Below are 23497 nucleotides of genomic sequence, written 5' to 3'. Positions count from 1 at the left end.
AACATAACATAACATAACATAACATAACATAACATAACATAACATAACATAACATAACATAACATAACATAACATAACATAACATAACATAACATAACATAACATAACATAACATAACATAACATAACATGCTGTTCAAGCAAGGTAACGACGCATGAGCAAGATAACGACGCATTTTTTGGTGCGTGCAGCCGGCTACATAGAATTATAAGACGTTATCACGTCAAAAAATAATATAACATTAAAACAACAGGTATTATTAACAAACTTGGTTTTATTTTAAATTTTTCAAGTAAATCAAATTAATAATAATCAATAAGAAGGCATATGCAAATACAAATACGTGAATTTATATATGTACATATGCGCATATACATACACATATATGCTCACTTAAGTAGGAGAGAGCAAGATGTCGAACGTTGCCGTTCGTTTGCTTTGTTTGCTTTGTCGTTCGTTCCGCGCTTTCGCCTGCAGTTCATTCAAGGTAACGGCAATGAGCAAGGTAACGACAAATGAGCAAGGTAACGGCAATGAGCAAGGTAACACTAATGAGCAAGGTAACGGCAATGAGCAAGGCAACACCAATAAGCAAGGTAACGACACATTTTTTCGTGCGTGCAGCCTGTTAAATCGAATTATAAGACGTTATCACGTCAAAAATCTAAGTCTTTTAAACAAATTAGTTAAAGGATGCAAATCAAATGCATATATCAGAATGGGAATGTCCACCGAGTGTCTTGTCTTAGGAGAGCAACCTGGCTAACCTAACCTTACGATTCTCAAACGACATCAGTCTTTTTGAACCACTCCGTAGAACAAGTTTTAGTTGAGCCGAAATCATTTAATTGCAGGAGTTCTGCTTTATAATCATACCACATATGTTGTGCGGGGATTGCTCGAGGCCACCCTGTATACGAGTATGCATATTTGCTATTAACCAATTGGCACACACGTTGGCATGCCACTTATCTACTTTAAACCCGGAATGGGAAATATCAAAATAAAAACAACATACGAATTGTATTGATCCAAATTGAAATTTACTAGGGATGTGTACTTGAGGTAAAGATGTATCTGACGGTGACATTCGTGAGCAATGGAGATCTGGTATTATTTTCTTAATATTCGTATTTGCGTACATTTTTGTGAATATGTGGTGGCTGAGTGCTACTTCGACAAATCTGTTTTATGTATTCACTGGGTTAGACGGCTCACCAGAATATATAACTTTCTTCCATACATTATAATTATTTTTATTAAATAAATATTATAAATTATACAAATAGAATTTGATAACAAATGGAATTCCGAAACTATACCGTTATTAGCTTATTGTAGAAAACCGAAGTCTCCATGCGTGAAATTTTAATGTCAAGTAGGTTGTATTGTGACTGAAGACTTTACGATTTATCGAGCTAAACGATACAAGTAAAATAATCAATTTGGTGCTCTAACATTTTCTTCCTAGCAACAAAAATTGTCGCAGGGAGCAAAAAGTCTATGAGTTGAAGTCAAAACCCGCACGACGACTTGAATTCAATAATGTTTGGAAGATGATCATGCGATCTGTTGTGAAGTCTGAAAGTCGTCTTATACCATCAATATTTAGTGGAGCTGGTATTGGATTACAATGATGCTCTAAAAATCTACTGGTTGTCCTATGTTAAACGGCGGAATTCATCGCACAGCACTTACGTTAGGTTAAGTTGTAGCGGTTGTCCACTATGGGACACACTCAGTCGTATAGTCTATTGTGCTACTCGTAGGGAGCTTGTCCGCATGGGACTTGCGCCCAAAATTTCCACCGGTCACTTAAAACACCTTCTGGTTTACAATAAACTTTGATGTGGCAAATAATTGCCCTTGACAGTGAGAATAATCACTGATGTGACGGACTCTCTAACCCAACCATTGACACTACTGTAGAAAATAAATGCTTTTTACATCACAGATAGTAGAGATGGAAATAAAGATTCTGAAAATTTACCAATTTAACGATTTTTATAGATGAAGGTTTAGCAAATATCAGCGCAATGACAGTATAAACCACCTTTAAAGAAAATATCCATTATAATAGTATTACTTATATATACAGGGTGGTCCATATAGTTTTTTGCTTTTAATCTGGGGATCGAAAAACCTGTACGTAATTGTCATCACGTACCGTATGTGATCCTCAGAGTGATGGATCAGTTTAGTGCAGGCTTCGAAGTGGTGGCGTTATTGTCCCATTTTTCTTCGCTGAAATTGAAGACAGAGACTTGGACGATGTTTGATTTCAGCAGGTTTGCGCGTCATGCCACACAGCTGATGCCACAATCGATCTTTTGAGCATCAAGTTCGGTAATAATTTGGCCTTATGGTGTCGGTCTCCTTGCCGCGGGGATAAGGCTTAAGTGGTGATTTAACCTCATGTTATGGAGATTAACTTACCACGAACTGAGAGGACAGCTCCAAATAGGAATTGTGTATCCACCCATCCGCGGAACGGCGGGATTGGTGGCCACCCAAGCAGTATGAGGAGATTACCGTACCGGCAACCTGGCAGGAGGTATAAAATGCATTTCCTTTTTGTAATGTGGAGCCTAACCAAAGATATTGCTGCACGAAGTAACCCACTTTTGGGAAATCCGAGTAATTGGCGGCTCGGGCATCGGATGTGCAGGCCCTAACCTCACTTCCGCTCATGACCGGAATTGACACCCAGGGTTCCGAAGGCAACGCATTACTAGTGGTGAAAAATGGCACATTGGCTATGTCAATGGAGAACCGAGTGGGTAAGAGCGATACATCGTCGTCGAAACGATGCGTAACAACTGAACAAGATTGTTCAAGAATGTAAAAAGAAGCTTACATCTGCCGCAGAACAGGATACTTTGGAGTTCAAGGAAACGAAATTGCATGAATTGACCAACCGTGGATCAGCGGCTCCAACACGAGGCCCAAAGCTAATAATCGGAATCCGTTCCGCAGGAATCATGAATTAGATCAGCGATTATGTATACAATTTACATAAAGAGCGAAGGTCCTGTCTAGAACGCTGCAGAACTGCAAAGTGTTTTGCGACAAGTCCGAACAGAGAACTGTCAAACTTTCTACTAATCCTCGGAAGGAAAGACGTTCGGTTGATGGTCTGTATTATTACAGGACACAACCCATGGGGTCAGCATATGACCACCATTGGAATCATTGAGGACCTGATGTGCCTGTTTTGCTTGGAGGAGGCGGATAGCACTGAGCACTTTCTCTGTAAGTGTCCTGCCTTTGCTAGAGCAAGGCTACGAGTTTTCGGTTCCGATTCGTGAGAATGAGTAATATTCGTTCTCTAAAACTGGAGGAAATTTACAGATTTTCCAAAGAATCTGGAAAACTCTCACAGGACCTACCTACCTTTGTCTCTATACTTCCCTATCTCTTTTTCTGATACTTTTCTCCTTCCCTTCTCGACTATCTACCCTTTTTTCCGAGCTCTAAATACAATGGGCTTTTTAACCCATGTGGCTGAAAGTTTTAGGAGGCACCAAATCTCTTGGTGCTCCTTGGCTCGACCAATTCAAATTTTAATTTAAATTTTCGGTAATAATGTTATCAGCCGTCTTCGCGGAGTCCATTGGCCACTTCGGAGTTGCGATTTGACGCCATTAGACGTCGTTTTTGTGGCTTGCCGTAGAGGGCCGATGCTATGTGAACATTCTATTAACGATTCAGACTCTAACGATTCAGCGCTTGCTCGCTGCACAAGCCGTTCGCGAGTTAGGACCAAAAACTGTCACCAAGGTCTTGGAAAACTGAGTTAACAGGATGCCCTACTAGGAAGCCAACCGAGGATACCACATGAATGAAATTGTGTTCCCAAATAATGGGAATGCTTGTTTTTTTTTTAATAAATCAAAAGTAACTGGAAAAAATTGACTTTAGTTGACTTTTTGTTCAATTTTTTTTAATTTTTAAAAATAAAGCACCATATGGACCAGCCTGTATTTGATCAAATCTTAATGAGTTGGATGAAGCTGATGAGTGTCCCAGGAAAGGCTCTGAGCTTCACCTTTAGCGAGTGGTAGAGGGCATAAGCATTCCTCTAAACGAACTGTATACTGCGATTGATGAGAGCCTAATCGCCGAAATCAATAGAAGGTGCTCTCTGATTACTAACTGCAGGGTCTTCAAAGCCCTCTGGCCAAAACTGAATCTTAAAAGTATAAAATTTCTGCTTGGATTCAACAGATCGACTACCAGCGTCTCCAAAGGTGTTATAACAGCTCACTGCACTATTGGCATTCTAGTTAGCAGAATTCATGAAGTTGTGAAGATGAAGAAGAAATTGAGTCGGTATAACACCTCTCCGTGAATGTATTGCACTTCGAAGAAGCCGTGCCAAATATCTTGGCGATTATTTTTGTGAAAGCCTGGGAAATTTGCAAAATTTCTCACTGGAGGGACTAGTTACCTTCTTAAAAAGATCTGAGTGGTTTGAGTAACTTATTTAGGGTAAGGAAATCAAATGCACATATCACAATGGGCCTTATGGCCACCGAGTGTCTTGTCTTAGACAAACAACCTGGCTAACCTAACCTAGTGAGTTTAAGACAATCTTCTTCTACGACGGAACACCCACAAGTTTCATACGATATCCGACCTTTTTTTGTCTTCACCTGCTAGCGGGCGACCAACTCGACCTCTCATTTCGATGATTAATTTTTGCAGCAGTCAACTCCTAGCAGATGAAGGGAAAGAAAATTAGTTTTGAAGTACAAATAGAAATCAAAAGACAAAAATCAGTTTATAAAGCATTTTAATTTGGGATTCTTGATTTTGTTTCTCCATTTATTGTATTGTACTGAAAATAACTTTACAAATTTACATAGATCTTATAGTTTATTTAGAAAATATTATAGATACGGTTGCATGCTACTTATTATCAGTAAACAAATGTATTCAAATGTATCTAAAAGTCAACCATGATTTGAGTGCATTGAGTGCCGTTTTATTTTGTTTTCTAGTTTTTCATAAATTTCATAAATTTCACAATTTTTCAATAAAAAATTGAGTTAAGCAACATAAAAAAGTTAGCTGTAAATGTACAAATGTACCTACATATTCATCATATCAAAATGAATTTTGTTGCCGTTTTATTGTAAGGCAATAATTACTGCAAGTTGATCTTACAATTTCGAAAGCACTAAATATTTGTCTTTCGCAAAAATAATGAAGCAATTTCTTTTTGAGAAAACAGAATTTTATAGACCCGGCGACATGTTCTGGTTTTGCAGTTACAAATTAAAAAACAAACTTAAAATTAAAGATAGCCACTTTGACGATCGATGATTTGGCAGTCTACGGAAACCGTACTGGCGTACCAAGGCGTCTTGAGCAGATAGCAGAAGTAGAGAAAAACAAAAGCAATGTAGCAATGTATTTTGTTTTTGCTTTTGGATCCTCAAATGTCAAAACTTGAAAGCAAAGATTGCCAGCTTAGAGTAATTTAAATAAAGTTTGACACTTAATGTACCAAATAAATAGAAAAAAATAAAATACTCGTAAATCAGCTGCTCTACTGATCTTACCTATTCAATGTGCCTTACGGCGTACCCCGACCTCAGTCTTGCTAAAGACAAGTTGAAAGTAGGTTTGGTTCATGGGGGAAAAGATATTTAGAGGCATGCTCTTTAGGATACCGTTATTCGGCTCTGAGCGAATTTGACATAGTGAGCTAATGGGCTGACGTCCCTTAGGATGTGTTTAAAAAAAAAAGAGATTTTTCTGGTGATATACGAAAAAAATAACAATTAATGACACTTCGTTACCATCTAAACAACGACTGATTGGACGAGTGAGTGAATACATGTGAAACTATCATGCAGAATGCGGTTGCCGAATCTCCCAAGTGACGTGGCAGCCGAAGTTCCGTTCACATTTTTTATTTTAAAGAGAAAACCTGATAAATCTAACATCCTTGGGATGTGTTGTATGCCCTACTTTGAAAGGAAGTGCAGCCGATAAGACGTTTCTGATATTTAGGTTTTGTCAATGTAGCCAAAGTCTTCACAAATCAGGGTATGCGCTGACGTACCGCATTAAAGCTATAAAAGTAAAATAAAATCTGAGGTAGCCTTCTATATTATTGGCTTTCAATGTTTTAAATTTTCTCAGTTTTCTCATCTCCGAGTGATATTTGGTGACCGACTTAGTTTTCGTTTAGACCAAGAATACGTGACCCCAAAATGTTAAGGATGTAGCGCCTACTCTTAGCAATGCCTTTCCGCACTGATGAGCGCTGAAGAAATAAATACATGTTGTTAAAAGTAAAAATCACCGTAGTTTGTCTGCAGCACCTGGTCAAATTCTATCGAAGGCCACATTGAGCACACAAAGCAAGCTCAGACGCAGCGGCAATGGCTACCGCAAGCATGCCTCCCGTTGATCGTTAGATACAAGAACGAGGATTCACTAAGAGCACGGCGTTGTACGTCTTTGCAAAGAGAAGTGGAAGATAAACTTAGAATGCGAAAGCGTAGAGGGCCAACTTCCTACAAATTCAGTTTATGACAGATTGACAGGTCTTCCACTTATTATTCCACGTCCTGGACAATTTCTCTCTATATCCAGTGTATCAAGAAAATTAATAGCAAATTAATATTACTATACGACGCCAAATTTATCGATTCCCATTTTGTTTTTGAAGTTTTTATTAAGTAAAAAAAATATTTTGAATGATAGAAATCTTTATTTTGATCTTTACGCACTCCATTCCTTGCCTGTTTGTACGAGTATGGTTTATGGTAAAAGAGTTATACGTGATTTAAGCGCCTTAAAGAAAGACGCGCTAATAATACGTTCACATATAAGTAGATGATCTACTTTTTCGTGCTTAACTCCCAATCCGTAATTAAAAAGCGAGATTTTCCATACAAAATTTCTCTCCCAAAATCTGACATCAGAAAATAATCCTAGATAATAACCATACTTTTTGACATACAACCCTGTGTTTCCTATGTAATAGATCATTATTTTTACAAGTGTAAAGAAAAATTTCAAAGTAAAAACTAAATAAAATGAATACCGACAAAGAACATAGGTTTGTAAATATACATAATTCTAATGAAATGTTTGTAAGATATTATTAACTATGCATGTAATATCGAATTTCGAATGCGTATCATTGCCATTTTTTGAAACCTCAGTAAGCGTCGTTTACGGATTTCCTCCAGCTGTTTATTATTAGCAGCCAATTGCTCAATTATAATAAATTAGCTATACCTTCTCCTTGCATTTTCTTCATAACGTTAGTAATAATTAAACAAACCAAAAACACCGAAATATTCCACAAAAATAATTACTATAAAGAAAAACCTTTCACAACAGTATTGACAGCTGATTGTCAATTTTGCAACTAATCTGCCATTTGTGAACGGGTAGATTAATTTTGAAGATTTGTTGATAATTAATGCATATGTGAACGTACTTTTAGAAATTATCCAAAGTCACTTTCTCTCGGCCTCCTGACGGCGCAAAACTCTTTACTATTTTGGCTGCATTAATTAAACATATGGAGAATGGTTCCATATGTAGAAGTCCACGCAAGTGGGGAAAGTTGCTGATCGCCATTCACTTGGGAGCGGTCAGGACGATTCTTCTGCATATGGTTCAAGCAGCTCACATCTCTCGGGATTAGCCCAAGTACCCTTTGGGTAGTTTCCGAACATCCGTCCGGGAGTGAGCTAACGTGAGAAGACGAAGCATCATAGGATAGCTGGTTGTGCGCTGGGTTTGGGATGTATATATATATATATATATAATTGGCGCGTACACCCTTTTTGGGTGTTTGGCCGAGCTCCTCCTCCTATTTGTGGTGTGCGTCTTGATGTTGTTCCACAAATGGAGGGACCTACAGTTTCAAGCCGACTCCAAATGCCAGATATTTTTATGAGGAGCTTTTTCATGGCAGAAATACACTCGGAGGTTTGCCATTGCCTGCCGAGGGGCGACCGCTATTAGAAAAATGTTTTTCTTAATTTTGGTGTTTCACCGAGATTCGAACCAACGTTCTCTCTGTGAATTCCGAATGGTAATCACGCACCAACCCATTTGGCTACGGCGGCCGCCAGGGTTTGGGATCCGCCACTTAAAAAGAAGATACACTAAGCTACCTGTCTGTCTCCTGCTCGAAAAACGCAAAACCAGATCAATCATATTGTGATAGATGGAAGACACGCTTCTAGTGTATTAGATGTACAAACGATCCGAGGGCCCAACATCGACATGGATCATAACCTCGTTGCAGCCAAACTGCGCAAATGTCTCTGTGCAGCAAAAAACGTATATCTACCTACCCAAAAAATGTTCAACATCGAAAAGCTGCAATAACAACAGACAACCAGAAGATTCACCACTCGCCTCTCACTCTTGCTCTCAGAGAGTACTGCCCAACAAATCGGCATGCAGGCACATTTTTTTATAAGAGCGTACAATTGTTGGCGTATGCCGATGATATTGACATCAACGGCCTTAACAACCGCGCTGTTAGTTCTGCCTTCTCCAAACTGGATAGGCAAAGCGAATGGGTCTGGTGGTGAACGAGAACACAACGAAGTACCTCCTGTCATCAAAAAACAGTCGGCACACTCGCGTATCGGCACCCACGTCACTGTTGACAGTTATGATTTCGAGGTTGTAAAAGACTTCGATTATCAGGGAATCAGCATTAACACCAATAACAATGTCAGCCTGGAAATCCAACGTAGAATCTCTCTTGCCAATAAGTGCTACTTTGGACTACGTTGGCAACTGAGCAGTAAAAGATGGAACGATGAATTAAGATCCAGCGGCTACGTCGGCTGGGTCATGTCGTCCGAATGGATACAAACGCTCCGGGTCTGAAAGCATTCGATGCGGTACCAGCTGGAAGACCTCCTCTACGTTGGAAAGATCAGATGGAGGAGGACTTGGCTTCATTTGAAGTGTCCAACTGGCGCCGGTTAGCACGAGAAAGAAACGACTAGCGCGCTTTGTTAAACTCGGCCAAAATCCGCACCAATTAAGTAGAAGAAGAAATTAAACATATTTTATATTAGTTTGAGGAAAAAACCCCTTATTTTTTGCGTAAAGTTTAGCTCCTGGGCTATGCTACGACCACTTAAATGCCAGTCAGCTGCGATTATTTCTGTGATTTTATCGACATTTTCGATATTATTATTATAACATACTCTTTAGCATCAAAAATGCCTGAACGGAATCGACGAAACCAAAATTCACAATTTCAGCGGTCTGCCTTGCATTTTCGAATCTATCAAAGAAAAATTGAAAAAAAAACTGAACCTAATTTTCTCTTTGTTGGCTTCCATTGTTAACACCCTATAATTCCAACAGAATGAAAAAAAACAGCAAAAAAATTTTTTAGGGTGAAATGTCAGCTTGAGCATACATTTTAAATTGTTTGATCGATACTTTACGAATTATCGATCACTACAGCCATCTACCGAGAGAATGATGAATTTCTTTTTGACCAAACTAATATTTTGTTTAGTAAATTTCAAATGTGTTTTGTTTTAATCAAAGTGAAGTGCTATTAGGTAGTAATTTATTTCTTTTGTTTATACATACATACATACATGATGCATTACAAAGGTACTTTTTGGATTGTATTCTGTTACTATGTGACGCGCTATGTATCTTAAAGAATATCTGCGATACAAATGCATTTATATGTACGCATACATATAAGAATGTGTAAATACAATAGAAACATATACATACATACATATATTTAGAACATATTTACGCTTTTTAAGAATACATATAATAAAATCTCATATAAAATATATGTAAATGTTTGTAAATAAATTTCATATAACAACATTTTATGACAGCACAAATACATAACGAGTATGCACATATACACATATGTACATACATATATGTGCACATGTAGTATAATAATGCTTCTGATAATATGTATATGTTTGTAGACTAATGTAGGTAGGGTAAGTATATATGTAGTTAACAGTTGAAAGAGAAGTGCAGTTAGATAGGTACACGAGTTGAGTTTGAGACAGGTGTATTGTATGAGTATATGTGTTGTTGTTGTTGTTGTTTTTTTTGTTTTGATTTTTTCACTATTTTTTGCTTTGCTAGCATGTATTTATTTTCGGTAAAAACGGCTACTTTTTGTCTACTTTAAAAGAAGCACTTCACTGTGTGGTAAAATGCTTGCGGTTATTTGTGAATTTTATCTATGTATGTAATTTAATATTTTGCATTATAACTATTGCTACAAAAAATGGACATACATATTTGCCTAGGTACCAACATATATGTACATATGCATGTATTAGTAGTATACCTGTGGCGCGACTTGACTCAATTTAAATCGGATTGCGTTATAAACGTATGAAATACATATTTATTTTCTATGTATGCACGTACTTTAAGGCAAATGTGGCTGAAAATGCAACGAATCATATAAAATTTGTATCGTTTACTCCATCACAATTAATTAACTAATTAACAAATGCGGTACGGTTTTGCGATAAAATTCAACCTGTTTTAGTTTTCAATACAAAATTAGCTTTGTATTGCCTACTTACATATTTGTTATTAAAAAAATTACAAATTATTATATATAATATTATTAGCATGCAAAATTTATGATTATTTTGAGCAGTTTGAAGTTTCTCTTTCACTGGTTTAGTTTAATTTGTTAATTATACACATTTTTTGTTTTTTTTTTCTGTTTACTACTTGATAGTGTATGCACTTGACTAATTATTAATTATTTACATTGATAACAATTACAGTTACACAACAGTGATGTTTAACTTTTAAAACTTTAAGTACCTAACAATAGCGTTTTTTTTTTTCTTTTGAATTAACAAATTTACACAGGAAATGTTCAGCATTTCTAATGCAATATACTAAAATTGTAAATAAGGCATTGCCGACAAAAAAACATTACAAAAAAAAGACTACAAAAACAAAAAAACCTACAAAAATACAAAAAAAAAACAGGAAAACCAAAATGGAAAACAAAAAAAAAATGCTCTTATTTACTAATTATAATTTGTGTGTTGCGCGCACTATTTTACCCGCTTAATTATAATCACCTAATAACCATAAAAATTGTATAAATAAGCTACCATTTCAATTACCATTGGCTTAAAAAAATAAAAACTACTTATAGAATATGTAACAAAAACGTTATCGTTGTTCTACAGTGGCGTTGTACGCTCATTTCTATAAACGACTGCCGCCTCATTATCCGCATAATCCCGTTGTACGGTCTGCGCTTGTGACATAGGCTCTTTATTGTTCGCATAGTAGTCCATTTGGTTTTGCGCCTTTTCATCTTCGTATTGCGCTTCGTCTATGGCTCGACGTGCAGCTGCTTTCTCAGCAACGGTCTTCTTTTCATACTCAATTATGTGTTCGCGCAGCAGGAAACCTTCACGCTTAATACGCTTACGCAATTTGCTTGGCTCATCTGCAATTGCCCAGGCAATCACACCTTGAATCATGCCGATGATATTCTGTAATGGTGAAAAGCAGAGAAATTTTACTTCATTTTATTTATGGAAAAGGAAAACAGAGCATTTTTTTTCGCTGTAACTCTAGTAGTGAAAGCGAATTTGCATCACACGTATCCTTTTAAATTTGAAAACTTCTTGAAACTTTTCGAATGTCGAGAGAGCAATTTTAATTTTGGGTGGCAGTCGGTTTAGAATAGCCAACCTGCTTAGACCTCAGTCTTTTTTTCAACATGGAACCATTTAGACACTCTTTTGAAGCGTAGGAAAGGTTTTATCCCAGCACCGGACAGTTCCGTAAGAGTGTCAAAGAAGTACTTTCCTAACAAGCTTGCTCTACTCCTAGCGAAGGCTGGACATTTACAGAGGAAGAGTCCTACTGTTTCTTCTACTACCTCTTCGTCTCTACAACTTCCGCAGTATTCATGAGAAAATATTTCTAGCCTAAAAAAGTGCCTACCTAACAGCCAATGGCCGGTAACACAAGCCACAACCTACGAGATGTTCTCTCTTCACCACCTTCTTAAGTTCCCGTCCTGTGAATGCCGTAATCGCAGTCCAACCACCACCTATAGCAGATGAAGAGCTCCAGCTTCCCCGTCAGACACGTGTAACACTGGCACAATTACTTTCTGGATACTGTAGCAGGTTAAACTCCTACTTATCCAGAATCGACCCCAACATACCAAACAAATGCCCGGCGTGTGAAGGCACCCCCGCACGACACTAACCACCTTTTCACATGCCCTCTAAAACAGACTCATCTAACTCATCTAACTCATCTAACACCCCTTTCCCTCTGGACCCAACCCGTCGAAACAGCATGTTTCCTGGGCCTACCTTTAGATGAGCTAGACGAAGACGATCGGTGATATGTCTTACACTGACGTGGCTTCTATTACTGTTAAACAAACAAACAAACAAGATGTTCTCTCTTGGAAGGTGGAGCAATTCTTCTGACATTTTCTTTTCTATTTACGACCAAATTAGCCTGGTTGCAACTCACATACTTTCTTCTCTCCATTCCCTGTTGGCCTCCTGGAGAATATTATTTTTTATCCTTAATTTTGAAATATACCTATATATATAATTTGCAAGTTGCCATAGGAACTCCAATATTGCCCCTGTTTTTAAGCAGTGGGACCTTTTCTGACTAGCTCCAAGGCCTTGTAATTTCCTTCAATATCTCTATGTCCCGGAACCCATATAAGACTGACCTTGAAGACGGTGCTAATATCAGTTAGAGCTACCAGGCATTCCTGAGCAATCTTTGATCTTCATATAACTGACTCCATCGATTGCGAAAAGATATTTATCGTAGTTTTTGTTATGGGGATGTGTTAAGGTACACAGTTACCTCCTTTATGGCTGAGACTTCTGCCTGCCTGGTAGACGCTACAGTAATCTGGACGTCAGACAAATCTAGTCCTAATTCTTTTGAAAAAAAGTTAAGCTGGTTACTATTCTGTTCATATTTAGAATGACGAATGATAAAAGCCATTCAGAGTGAATTTCAATTTGATTGAAACAAAGAAAAAAACAAAAACAATAATAGTACAAACCAATGCGCATTCATTAAAGGTGGTAGATCTAGAGCAATAACAATGTTTTGTACGTTTTATTGTCAAAGAAAAGTATTGCCAAAGTGGAAAACAAAAAATGAACCCGAACCCTTTAATAAATTCGCCTCGAGTACAAACTAGCATTCCTTTTAGTGGCACATTCAACGTTTTTATTTTAAAGCCCACTTTTGTTGATTCGAGTAAAGTATGAGAAAAATATGCGCTCCTAAAAGAAGTCTATAGATATCTGGAAGTATATATATCCTTTATGTCACCTGAAGATGGTTAGCGCTAGGAGAGAATGTGGGAGCCTGTAGGACTGAATAAGTAAGAGTTTAACCTGCTACAATATCCAGAACGCAATTGGGCCAAAGTTACGCGGGGCTTGCGTGGCAGCGAAAGCTCTTCGTCTGCAATAGGTATTGATTGAATTCCGGTAACAACATTCAGGGGCCGCGAGTTTAGGAAGGTGGTAAGAGTCTCCCGATTAAAGTGGTGCACAAGTCGACATATATGTATGTGCTTTCAAGTCATTTGCTAAATTCACACAACAATGCAGTGTTTTGTTCTCAACTAACAGTAACAGGCAATAGCAGCTAGAGAGAAAACCAAATCATGCTTTTGTATGACTTGTTTCTCTCTCAGCATTGTCACTACACACATATTTCGGCAAGTTAGCAAGAAAAGCAATGACACTGAAAGGCAATGAAAAACAATTCAATTCAAACAAGTGAATTGTGTCAAATGTGGATTATTTACTTACATGAATTCCTCATATTTTAAAATCAAATAGGCAGTTAATGTTTGGTATGATGGTTTTGTAGAATAAAAATTAAATTCTGATTAATATTTGAATATAACTTACACTTTGCCTGCAAATATTCTTCTGCGCACTTTATTGGCTTTTAAATTTACTAAAAGCTGTCTTATTTCATAACTTCAATAGCTTTAAAAATTATTCATCGAAAGTTTACCGTTATTTATTAATATTCTCCCCTTAATACGCAAAAGTGCGCGGGGAGCGAAGAAATGTGTATGTTTGCAATTTTCATACATCTCGAAGGTGTGCTAATATACACTACGTACATACATACATATGACACCAATTCACACATTGTACTTGATGTCTTTCGGCAAAGCTTGTATGAGAATGTTTTTCTACCATTGCCATGCAAGCATATAAGCAGCGTCGTGCAATTCGTCGTGCACTGTCGATAGAGCCGAAGTAGTATTGCTTGTTGAAGACAGTTTTTCTTCGTTGCTGTTCAAGTTGTGTGCCTACATTGCTTTTTGTCATCATAAACAGTGTCACATGCAATGTGTGACTTGTTGCTTTGTAATAAGCAAGTCATTTGTGCACCACTTTACTACCAATGCATGTCGTTTAGTGTTTGTCTGTATACTGTTCGGTCCAGTAGTTGTAATTGTGTTTTGTATTTGAGTAGCGCCGTTATGCAGGCAATGTGGTACTTCGATAAATGTTAGTAAACCAATTTTGCAAGAAGCATAGCTCACCTGAAAAATTACGATAAACGCTAGGCGTCCTGTTAGTATTTTCCAGTAATACGTTGGTCGCTTGTAAGGATTCGCATCCCAGGGTGGATTACGGAATTCTGTGTAACGGCAGGAGGTTACATTTTCGTAGGTGCTCCCCCGCAGCACTGGTTGCACCTAAAAAAACAAAACACGAAAACCAAAAAATGCATTTATTTGTTGGAAAATTCATATTATATCTGCGCTAACCTGGAAGTTGGCTGTGTTAAAGTAGGCAAGCGTAAAATTCAGATATCCCTCCAAGGATTCATCCTGTGTGGCAGTTATGTAGACTATTTTCGGTATGAGATTTGTGGAAAATGCAATAATCATAGCCTAAAATGGATGAATTTATGATAATTTGTATCACATTTCTGCTTTATAATCAAACAAAGTGACTGCTTACGCTCGATGCTACAGCGATGCGTGTCACAATTGCCATCATATTGTACCAGACACCAATATTGTTGGCACGTTGCGCTACCGGACGTCGCATTAGCTTCAGCATTTTTATTGCATCCAAACGGACTTCGATGACATTATTAATCAACGCAAGTAGTGGCGCCAATGGGAAGGCCAAGCCGAAAAGTGTTATAAAACCAAATTGCAAAACTGTGAAGAAATGTCGCAATGTATACTTTTTTCATATTAATGAGTTAACAACACTCCTACTTACCCATCTCCAAATACTCTGAGAATAGTGAATTTGTGTTCGACGGCTCCAAATGATAATCTTCAGTCCACTGATTGCACGATATTAATTTCTCTTCACTTTCTACTTTTCGCATGCCGAGGCGCGTAGAAAACTTGCGTATGCAGCGCATTATATAAGGAAAGAGCATTTCCACAATGGCATTGACTGCCTGCTTGCCAACCATAATGATGACAAGTTGCATGCAAAGCTCCATCAAACAGCCACCTGGATTACACTCTTCCTGTCGAAAACCCAATATCCGATTGTATTTGGCTGGGTAGCCGACGAATTTGCCTTTCACAAATGCAATATAGAATAGCGAGGAATAATAGTTGACAAATTGAAATACATAATTTTTAACTGTTAGACTTTCGTCGTATTCAGTTTGCGTGCGACAATATTCCAAATTCGTGAGATGAACGGCTAGTGAAGTGTAGACGTAATCGAGCATGGAAATTACTATGAGATCGATTATACCAGCCGTCATGGGAAGCACCATTATTTTGTAGGTCATTGAATCTTCGTTACCCAAAATGCTATGGGACGCCTTCTGTGCCATTCGATAGACTATCATGGAGAAAATCGCGATGAGTGAAACGCAGATCTGAAAAGTAAAGTGAAATATTTTTTTGTTTTTAGAAAATAAGGAAAACTAAAAGCTATAGCGTGGCGTTGTTGGTATATCATTTAATGGTACTCACAAACAAAACCATAATACTGTAACTTGTGAAACTGGGTAGAAATTTTATACGCCAAAATGGCACATCCGGTTCGAGTATATTATTGCTTTTCTTCCAGCGCTCCGTAATATCCTTGTGCCTTTGTAGTTTCGATAAATATTGGGGACGCGGATGTTCAACATGCTGCGAAAAGGTGGTCAAGCCCCAACGATGCACCAAAGTGGCAGAATAGCGCTTCCAGAGCTCCAAATAGAGTACAGCTGCGAGCAAAGTTTTTTACAAATTCATTTGCTATAAAAATGTTTTTGAAAATTTAAAGCGTAATTACCCCAAATAGCCATTATCGAGGCAAATATGACCGTCATATTGTTATCTATCAGATAATTCATTTTCGATGAGTTACAAGTTTCCTCCAACAGCCAGTAGTCGCAGTTGCGATCACATTGTGGGCACATAAGAGTCGTTTGGTTATCGTTGCAAATTTGGCGACTAAAATGAAGTTTTCAATTATTTTAAGAATGATGGTTCGGACATGCTTGGAATTCTCAGCAGGCTTATGCATAATTTGTTATGTGTTATATTATTAAATATTATATAATTTGTGTAAGCCGATTGAATTCATGGTGAAAAGATTTGCCTGGCAGACCGTTATTCGGCTCTGAGCAAGTTTGACAGATATGCCGACGTCATTCGTTTTGTCTCACTAAACTAAACCTAATTTTGTGAAACACAAAACGAATTACGTAGAATCCAAAGTTCCCTTAAAACATTTTTTTCACCATATCTAACGAGCAAACCTGGTATCTATCATCCTTGGATTGAATTAGTTGCTCAAGCGTTATAATATTATATTTATTGTGAATTAATTTATAATAAATGAAGATAAAAAATAATAATAATTTTGGTTTCGAGCCCTACCAGACCTCAAAAAACAAAAAGAAAGAAAGCAATTTTTTTCTACAGCCGTCGATTTTCAGAAGTCAATGATAAATATTAAACTCAACTACCTTACGGAGGCCACATAAAACTGTATAGCTAAAACGTGGTACAGAAGGTGTTGGAATTAGTCTAGTTGATTTCTTCTTCTTTAACTCGCCTTTAATTTAGGAATGCCAGTAAAACGGAATGGCGGAATGTTGTTGGTGTGTTGTGAATGCGCGACAAACTATTTTTATCTATTTGTCATTCATTCCCATGATTCAATGATAAAAGGTTTGTTCAGTAAGCAGCTTTTCGTTTTCTCTTGACAAATCAGCTCCCTTAGCAAGACACTGGGTTGCTAGCTCTAGAAATTCTGAGAAAAAGTGGATGAAAAGTAAAATTTGTAGAAAATACATTTCATTTTCAAAATGGTTTGCTTACTAACATCAACTCGCTAAACAGTTTTCATCGGTATGTTCAGGGCTGCGGTAGTATGACACGTAACAGTTAAGTCAGGACATGATAGAGTAATTGACGCAATTCGAGATCGATGAGTGGGGAATTTATATATATATCTTATGATGTGGTGATTTAGACGGAATTCATGTTTTGCAAAGAGCTAGCATTTCCCAAAGTTATGACAGGGAGAATAATTGGGTAGCCCCGACGCGATCGATAACATTGCATACCTCATTATAAAAAAGTTGGGATTGACGGAACTTATTTCCAATGAGCCCACCTTCCCATGAATGGATGAAATGTCCAGAGGAGGCTTAGCAAAGCACAGTACCAGCATGAAAAAGCTTCTCATAAAAAACCATCTACCGGAATCGCCTTCAAACTGTAAGTCCTTCCATTTGTGGAACGCACGCTACAAATAGGAGGGGCATCTCGGCAAAACACCTAACAGAATTATATTTATTTTTAACAAAATAGTTTCATATTGGCGAAACTCCGCAACTTCTCGATCGGTTTTAACTTTAAAAATTAATTCACAAAATAAAATCTTGGATTAAGTGAAATAATTTCTTGTTTTAATATTAGACTTGGCAATTTCTGCTAATAAATTCTATTTGTACCATTATTTAAATTCAAATAATAATCAAAATTAATTTTTTAAATCATTCGCAGTTTGTTTTTATTTAAGTAAGAAAATAATTTTTTGCTACCATTTTTACCAAAAAGGATTGAATATTTTCCACTTTATTCACCTAATATAAATTGCTCGAATGCCAGCCACCACTTTGAAGAGATTCGCCTTGTGTAGGCCCCTCCTTTTGCAGGATAGCATAAATGCGCTAACCACAAGTTGGGGAAGAAGGTTGGTTCGAGCCAAGGCGCATTCATTAAAGGTAGTGGCACTAGACCAACAACAATATTTTGTAATAAATATTTTAAAATATATTAGTTGATTTACCGATACCACCTTTAATAGATTCGCCTTGGCTCGAGCTTAGCACCTGTAAAGGATGCACCTGCCGTACTATTATACAAGTACAATTTCGTTCAAAATAATAAGAGCTCGACGAATTGCAAAGTTTTAACTATTTTTTTCTATTTAACTTCTTTTATGTTTTTATAAAAGTAAAGTGCATTCTACAACAAAAACTATCTAACTCAAAGCTCTAACCTTTGTACAAAATTGATTAACATTTAACAAAGTAAAAAAATTGTTAACAAAATTTGCATCTTTTAAATCAGTCTTTAGAAAACTTCAAATCACATCTACCTCTAATTCTTTTTTTACACGAAAGATACGTTGACAAAATTTTCTGTAAAAAGAGTATGATGTAGGTGAAAACAATATTAAAAAACTCTTTTTAGAGTTCACTTAAGAATGTATTTCGTGCTTACACATTTTAATTCGTTAAATACATATATTGTAAGAAATCAATTATTAAATGGGAACGCCACTGTGAAAATTCAAAAAAAAAAAAAAACGATTTTTTTTTGCATAAATTGTTAGTATAACTACTCAAATTCGCTTTCTTCCCGATTCTATGTGCACTTAAGTGAGCGATGCTTTATTTCAAAAGCGTTTTTCTCGAAACGCCTTTTTTAGATATGGTGGCAACAATTTCTCGAATACTATTATAATTAACCGATTTTAATTTTCTTTTTTTCAAAATTTTTGTTATCGCATTGGCTATCGTTGTACGTAGCCGATTTTCAAAATTTTGAAAATAACTATTTTTTTGGGCCTGTTGAAAATCAAAAAAATGGTGAAAAACACACATCGAAATTCAAATCACCACCATTTTGTCAAAAAAAAAAAAAAAATGGGTTTTTGATTTCAGATGATTATTCATTGCTGTATCGCTGCCACCAGATGACGTAATTTTTTTTTACTCGTTACGTTTAATTACATAAATTTGTCAATTTTCAATATTTTTTAATAAAAATTTACATCAACATAGATTAATAGATATATAATAAATTCCTTTCTGTCCGATCCTCGAATAATCATTCCTAGTTACAAAAAAAAAAATTACCAAAAATCGACTATTTTTTGACCCCCCACAGTGGCGTTCCCCCTTAAACGGCGAGAGCAAAATCTATCGATCCTCAGAGACTTATCCTGAAACTAATTTAACGCTTCGTACATGCATCGAAAAATCTAACTCTATTTACCTTATGAAATATTCATAAAATATTGAAAATCGTGTTAAAACAAAACAATTCGTATAAAACCCTCGTGTTAAATAAAATTCGTGTAAAAAAAATGCATGTAAAAAGAGAATTAGGTGTAAGTAGTTTTATAGCCCATTCAATTTTAATACAATAAAGTGACAGTTTAAAGTCGCTCAGAACTGGCGTTATATTTTGACAATTTTTTTTAATACCATGTTGAGTATTTTCTTCTACATAAAGCACCGAAAGCTTTTTATAGGGAAAAAAGGCTCAACATGTAAGAGAAAAAAATTTTTAAAAAATCATCGAGATTTTTGAGCCCATTGAAACTTTTACTTTCTTACAATAATATTGAATGGGCTATAAAGCTGCACAACCAGAATTTTGTCTAAAAATTCTGAATTTTTATATACTTTCTTTTATTTGTTGAAGTTTGCGATTGTTGTACAAAATTTTAATGAATGAATTATAGGTACTTTAATAAAAGCACAAAAAAATTAAGAGGTTAGGGGTAGTCAGAATTTTCAAAAATTTGGATTTTTTTTTTCATTTTCTTAAAGCATAATATCTTAAAAATATTGTGTGAAAATTAGGAGTGAATCCGACGAAATACTTTTCGAATTATTCAACAATTAACAAAGGGCGCATGGGCGCTCCTAAATCGATAGCAAAACTTTAAATGCATTTTTCTCAAAACTTGTTTTTTGAACTGGTGATCACTGTAACCTTAAAACCGCTTGGTAGAATTCAGTAAAATGTATACTGCTTTTGAAAAACATTAAAAACTCGTGCCTAATCGAAGGGTTTTCTTTTCACAAATTTCGATTTTTTTTAACAATTAACTGTCGGGTTTTTTCTCGAAAATCTGAAATCTTTTTTTTTGAGACCGCCATATTGTTAATTAAAAAAAAGAAGCTCCGATCAGGCACAATCTTTTTTAAAACTTGTTTCATTTGCCCGATTGATTTTAGATAAATCTCCAAGGACTTGTGATGATCACCGCAAGGGACTTCTGGAGAAACGGGCTGCACACAAACAGTGATAACTTTCACAATTATTAATTTTTTTTTTTAATTTTGTTAAAGTCAATACGAAATAGGATGTGTTAATACAATGTTTTTATTTTTGTATCATCAAAAAAAGCAATTGGCCAACCAAAAAAAAAAATTATGGAAAATCATAATTTTTTCGGTCCTCTGACTACCCCTAATCCCTTAAATACAAAAAATTTTTTTTTTTTAATTTGGTCATTCATCGTGCTCCTAATATATTATTTTGAACACATGTGCACACAGTGAAAGGGAGATAGGTTTTCGCTCAAATTGCTAATTTGGAGGTGAAAATTAAATGTTGGGTAAAAATAACTATATCACTATCTATCCTGGGCGATTATGAATTTTCGATGCTTAGGAAAATATTTTTTTCTTAAAAAATAAATATGTTTAAATTTAAAACAATCGATTAAATTCGATTTTTTTCACTATACTTGATAGCACACAATTGTTTTTTTACAATAATCGATCATTCTGTTCCCTTCCCTAACATTATTAGATCCTATATTTTTTTGTTTGTTTACATTTCATACCTTATAGGATCATTACTCCACGTCACAAATCCATAGATGAAACATAGGATACCCAGTACGCTGACTGGAATTAGCATGTGTGTGTAGAAACCCAACCAAGCAAAATATAAAGCAACTTTTGCACCGAAATACTCTTTGATGCTGTCCAGGGGCTGTAAGCTGAAATTAAAAATGTAAATAATATTTTAAAACGCAAATATTAAATCATATCACGTGCAAAATGAAACTTACTGTATCCACTTTCGTAGCGAAGCCCATTCTTGTAAAAGGAAGTCACGATCCGTATCCTGTAAGGTATAAAGCCAAAAAGACTTAAATTAATCACGTATAATAAAAAAAAAATAAAAATATTTGAAATTTTCCATGGAGGACATATTGGTCTCTCCTGAAGAATCTGGTTCCAAAACCAACTAAACTGGGATACTGGCATCCTACTATTTCAATATAAAGGAGTGGTGAACTAGCGACTGACTCTTGCAAGATGACCGACTCTTACTATTGGTACTGCGATGCTGTAGATAAAATTGCTCGTTTCTCTTTGTGATTAAGGTTGGCACAAGGCGCATATAATGTTCCGCAAGCAGTTTCTGCTGTAGTTTTCGCAGACCCATTCCATCAAATAACTATTCGGAGTGAACTGAATTCTAGACGTATCAGAAGCCATCATCTTGAGTCAGAGGATGAGGTTCCCCCTGGACACACCACTATCGATAGGCTATCAATGACATTTACCGCCATAGCCGAATGAGTTAATGTGCAGTTACCATTCGGTAGCGTTCGGGTTCGAAATCCATGATATACATTTTTTTTTTTTTGAGAGCTCCTCACAAAAATTATCTGGCGTACGGAGGCGGCATAAAACTGTAGTCCCTCCTTTTTTGGAACAGCATCAAGCCCCACACCACAAATTAAAGCAAAATCTCGGCCAAACACCCAAAAAGGATGTGTAATTTTGACACCTCGATCAATTCTCGTCTCGTTCATGAGGTAAGGATCAACCGCTACATTTCGCAGGCGAGCCACGTTTGTACTCGTGAGACCGACACAATTATATTCCGCGTATGGAACAGATTAACCACCTATCAATTCAGGATGGTCACCATCATATTAAACATACTATCATACCTTGATCAAAAAGTTCCCGGAACAACCGTCAGGAGACGCTCTAAGTCAACTGACGTGGAATTAAAAAAAAATTCTAGCAGACTTATGAAACTACAATTTTTCGTTGTGAATGATTTTTTTTTTACAACTTACATCATGCAACGGGTAAGCACTGTGGTATACGCGATCCTCCAACAATTTTTCAATACCCAAATTGTCGGCCGTCTCTTCGCCTTCCACAAAACGCTGCCGCTCTAATATAAAATTGATGATTGAATTGCGAACACCAGCATCAAAGAAATTCGGTTGCTCCCATTCGAATCTGTGATGATACATAATAAACGGAAATCGAGAAATGAGCAAAAATTAATGAATACACTCACAAATGCTGATAATTGCGGGAAAACTCCATGTGTATGCGATACGGTCGTTCCGCACTGACGTACAACCAACTAAATATGCGTCTGACGGCAGATGTAATACAATCTTTGATTCGAAAATCATCCTCTTTTATGAGCTCCTGGCCTGGTATCTGCACACAGAATGCGGGTGCGAGAGAAAACAAATTTCAACATTTTTGCAATTCGAATGGAAATCAAAACATTTTCAAGGCTCACCTTCTTCATTGGCAATTTAATCTGCAAAATCTCCGCATAGCGACAAAGCACTTCCAGTGGGGCATGAATTTTTATAAAATGTATGCGCTGTGTATTGTCGTGCTCCAAATGTAGGCCTTCCTTAATTAAATTCGTTTCGAATATTTCACGTTTGCGTCGATTCTCTGGTATATAATCATCATCGCCGATGTAGGTCAAGACGAAATCAACGCTGCGTTTGCCATCTTGGAAGCGCCGACGTGTCTTAAAGTTGTGAAAAATAATTTCAATTACAACCAAAATTAAGGTGCAACTCAGATGATGGCATAAGAACTTAAGCTACTACATTAACTATCTATATTTATAGTACAGTTAGCTAAAGAACAAGCAAGCCTAAAATGTGGTATTTACAAATTTGCTCTTGAAAAATTCTTAAAAAAATTATTCATGATCGAGTAACTACTGTTATAATAAAAACAATGTGTACATTGCTTGGAAGCTTCATAATTTTTAACTATGCACAAATGTATGTATGTAGTTCGGAAGCGTCTAAGCACTATTTTTTTATTTTTATTAAAGTGTAATCATTTATTTTGTATCTACGGCATGGCTGCGTTAGTTTTTGATTGGTGTGATTGAGTTACTTGTCAGCTGTGTATTTTAAATTGG

At 36.4% G+C, this 23497-nt stretch overlaps 1 protein-coding gene across 6 annotated transcripts in view; it reads right to left on the bottom strand.

Moving 5' to 3' along the window:
• Nucleotides 1-10089: 10089 nt before the first annotated feature.
• LOC129237363 (anoctamin-6) overlaps nucleotides 10090-23497 on the bottom strand; it is a 56388-nt gene continuing 42980 nt past the window's right edge. For all 6 annotated transcript variants that reach the window (XM_054872052.1, XM_054872056.1, XM_054872054.1 and 3 more), the window contains 12 exons: nucleotides 22850-23092; nucleotides 22616-22764; nucleotides 22386-22554; nucleotides 21360-21415; nucleotides 21129-21287; nucleotides 16320-16480; nucleotides 16013-16251; nucleotides 15294-15915; nucleotides 15024-15229; nucleotides 14828-14953; nucleotides 14600-14755; nucleotides 10090-11525 (listed from right to left, as the gene is read on the bottom strand). In XM_054872052.1, the coding sequence (XP_054728027.1) occupies nucleotides 11208-11525; nucleotides 14600-14755; nucleotides 14828-14953; nucleotides 15024-15229; nucleotides 15294-15915; nucleotides 16013-16251; nucleotides 16320-16480; nucleotides 21129-21287; nucleotides 21360-21415; nucleotides 22386-22554; nucleotides 22616-22764; nucleotides 22850-23092 (2604 nt within the window). In that variant the 3' untranslated portion in view covers nucleotides 10090-11207. The remainder of the gene's footprint in view (nucleotides 11526-14599; nucleotides 14756-14827; nucleotides 14954-15023; nucleotides 15230-15293; nucleotides 15916-16012; nucleotides 16252-16319; nucleotides 16481-21128; nucleotides 21288-21359; nucleotides 21416-22385; nucleotides 22555-22615; nucleotides 22765-22849; nucleotides 23093-23497) is intronic.

Source organism: Anastrepha obliqua, chromosome 2 (assembly GCF_027943255.1).
Source record: "Anastrepha obliqua isolate idAnaObli1 chromosome 2, idAnaObli1_1.0, whole genome shotgun sequence".
NCBI lineage: Eukaryota > Metazoa > Arthropoda > Insecta > Diptera > Tephritidae > Anastrepha > Anastrepha obliqua.
This window is presented reverse-complemented; position numbering and strand designations above follow the sequence as displayed.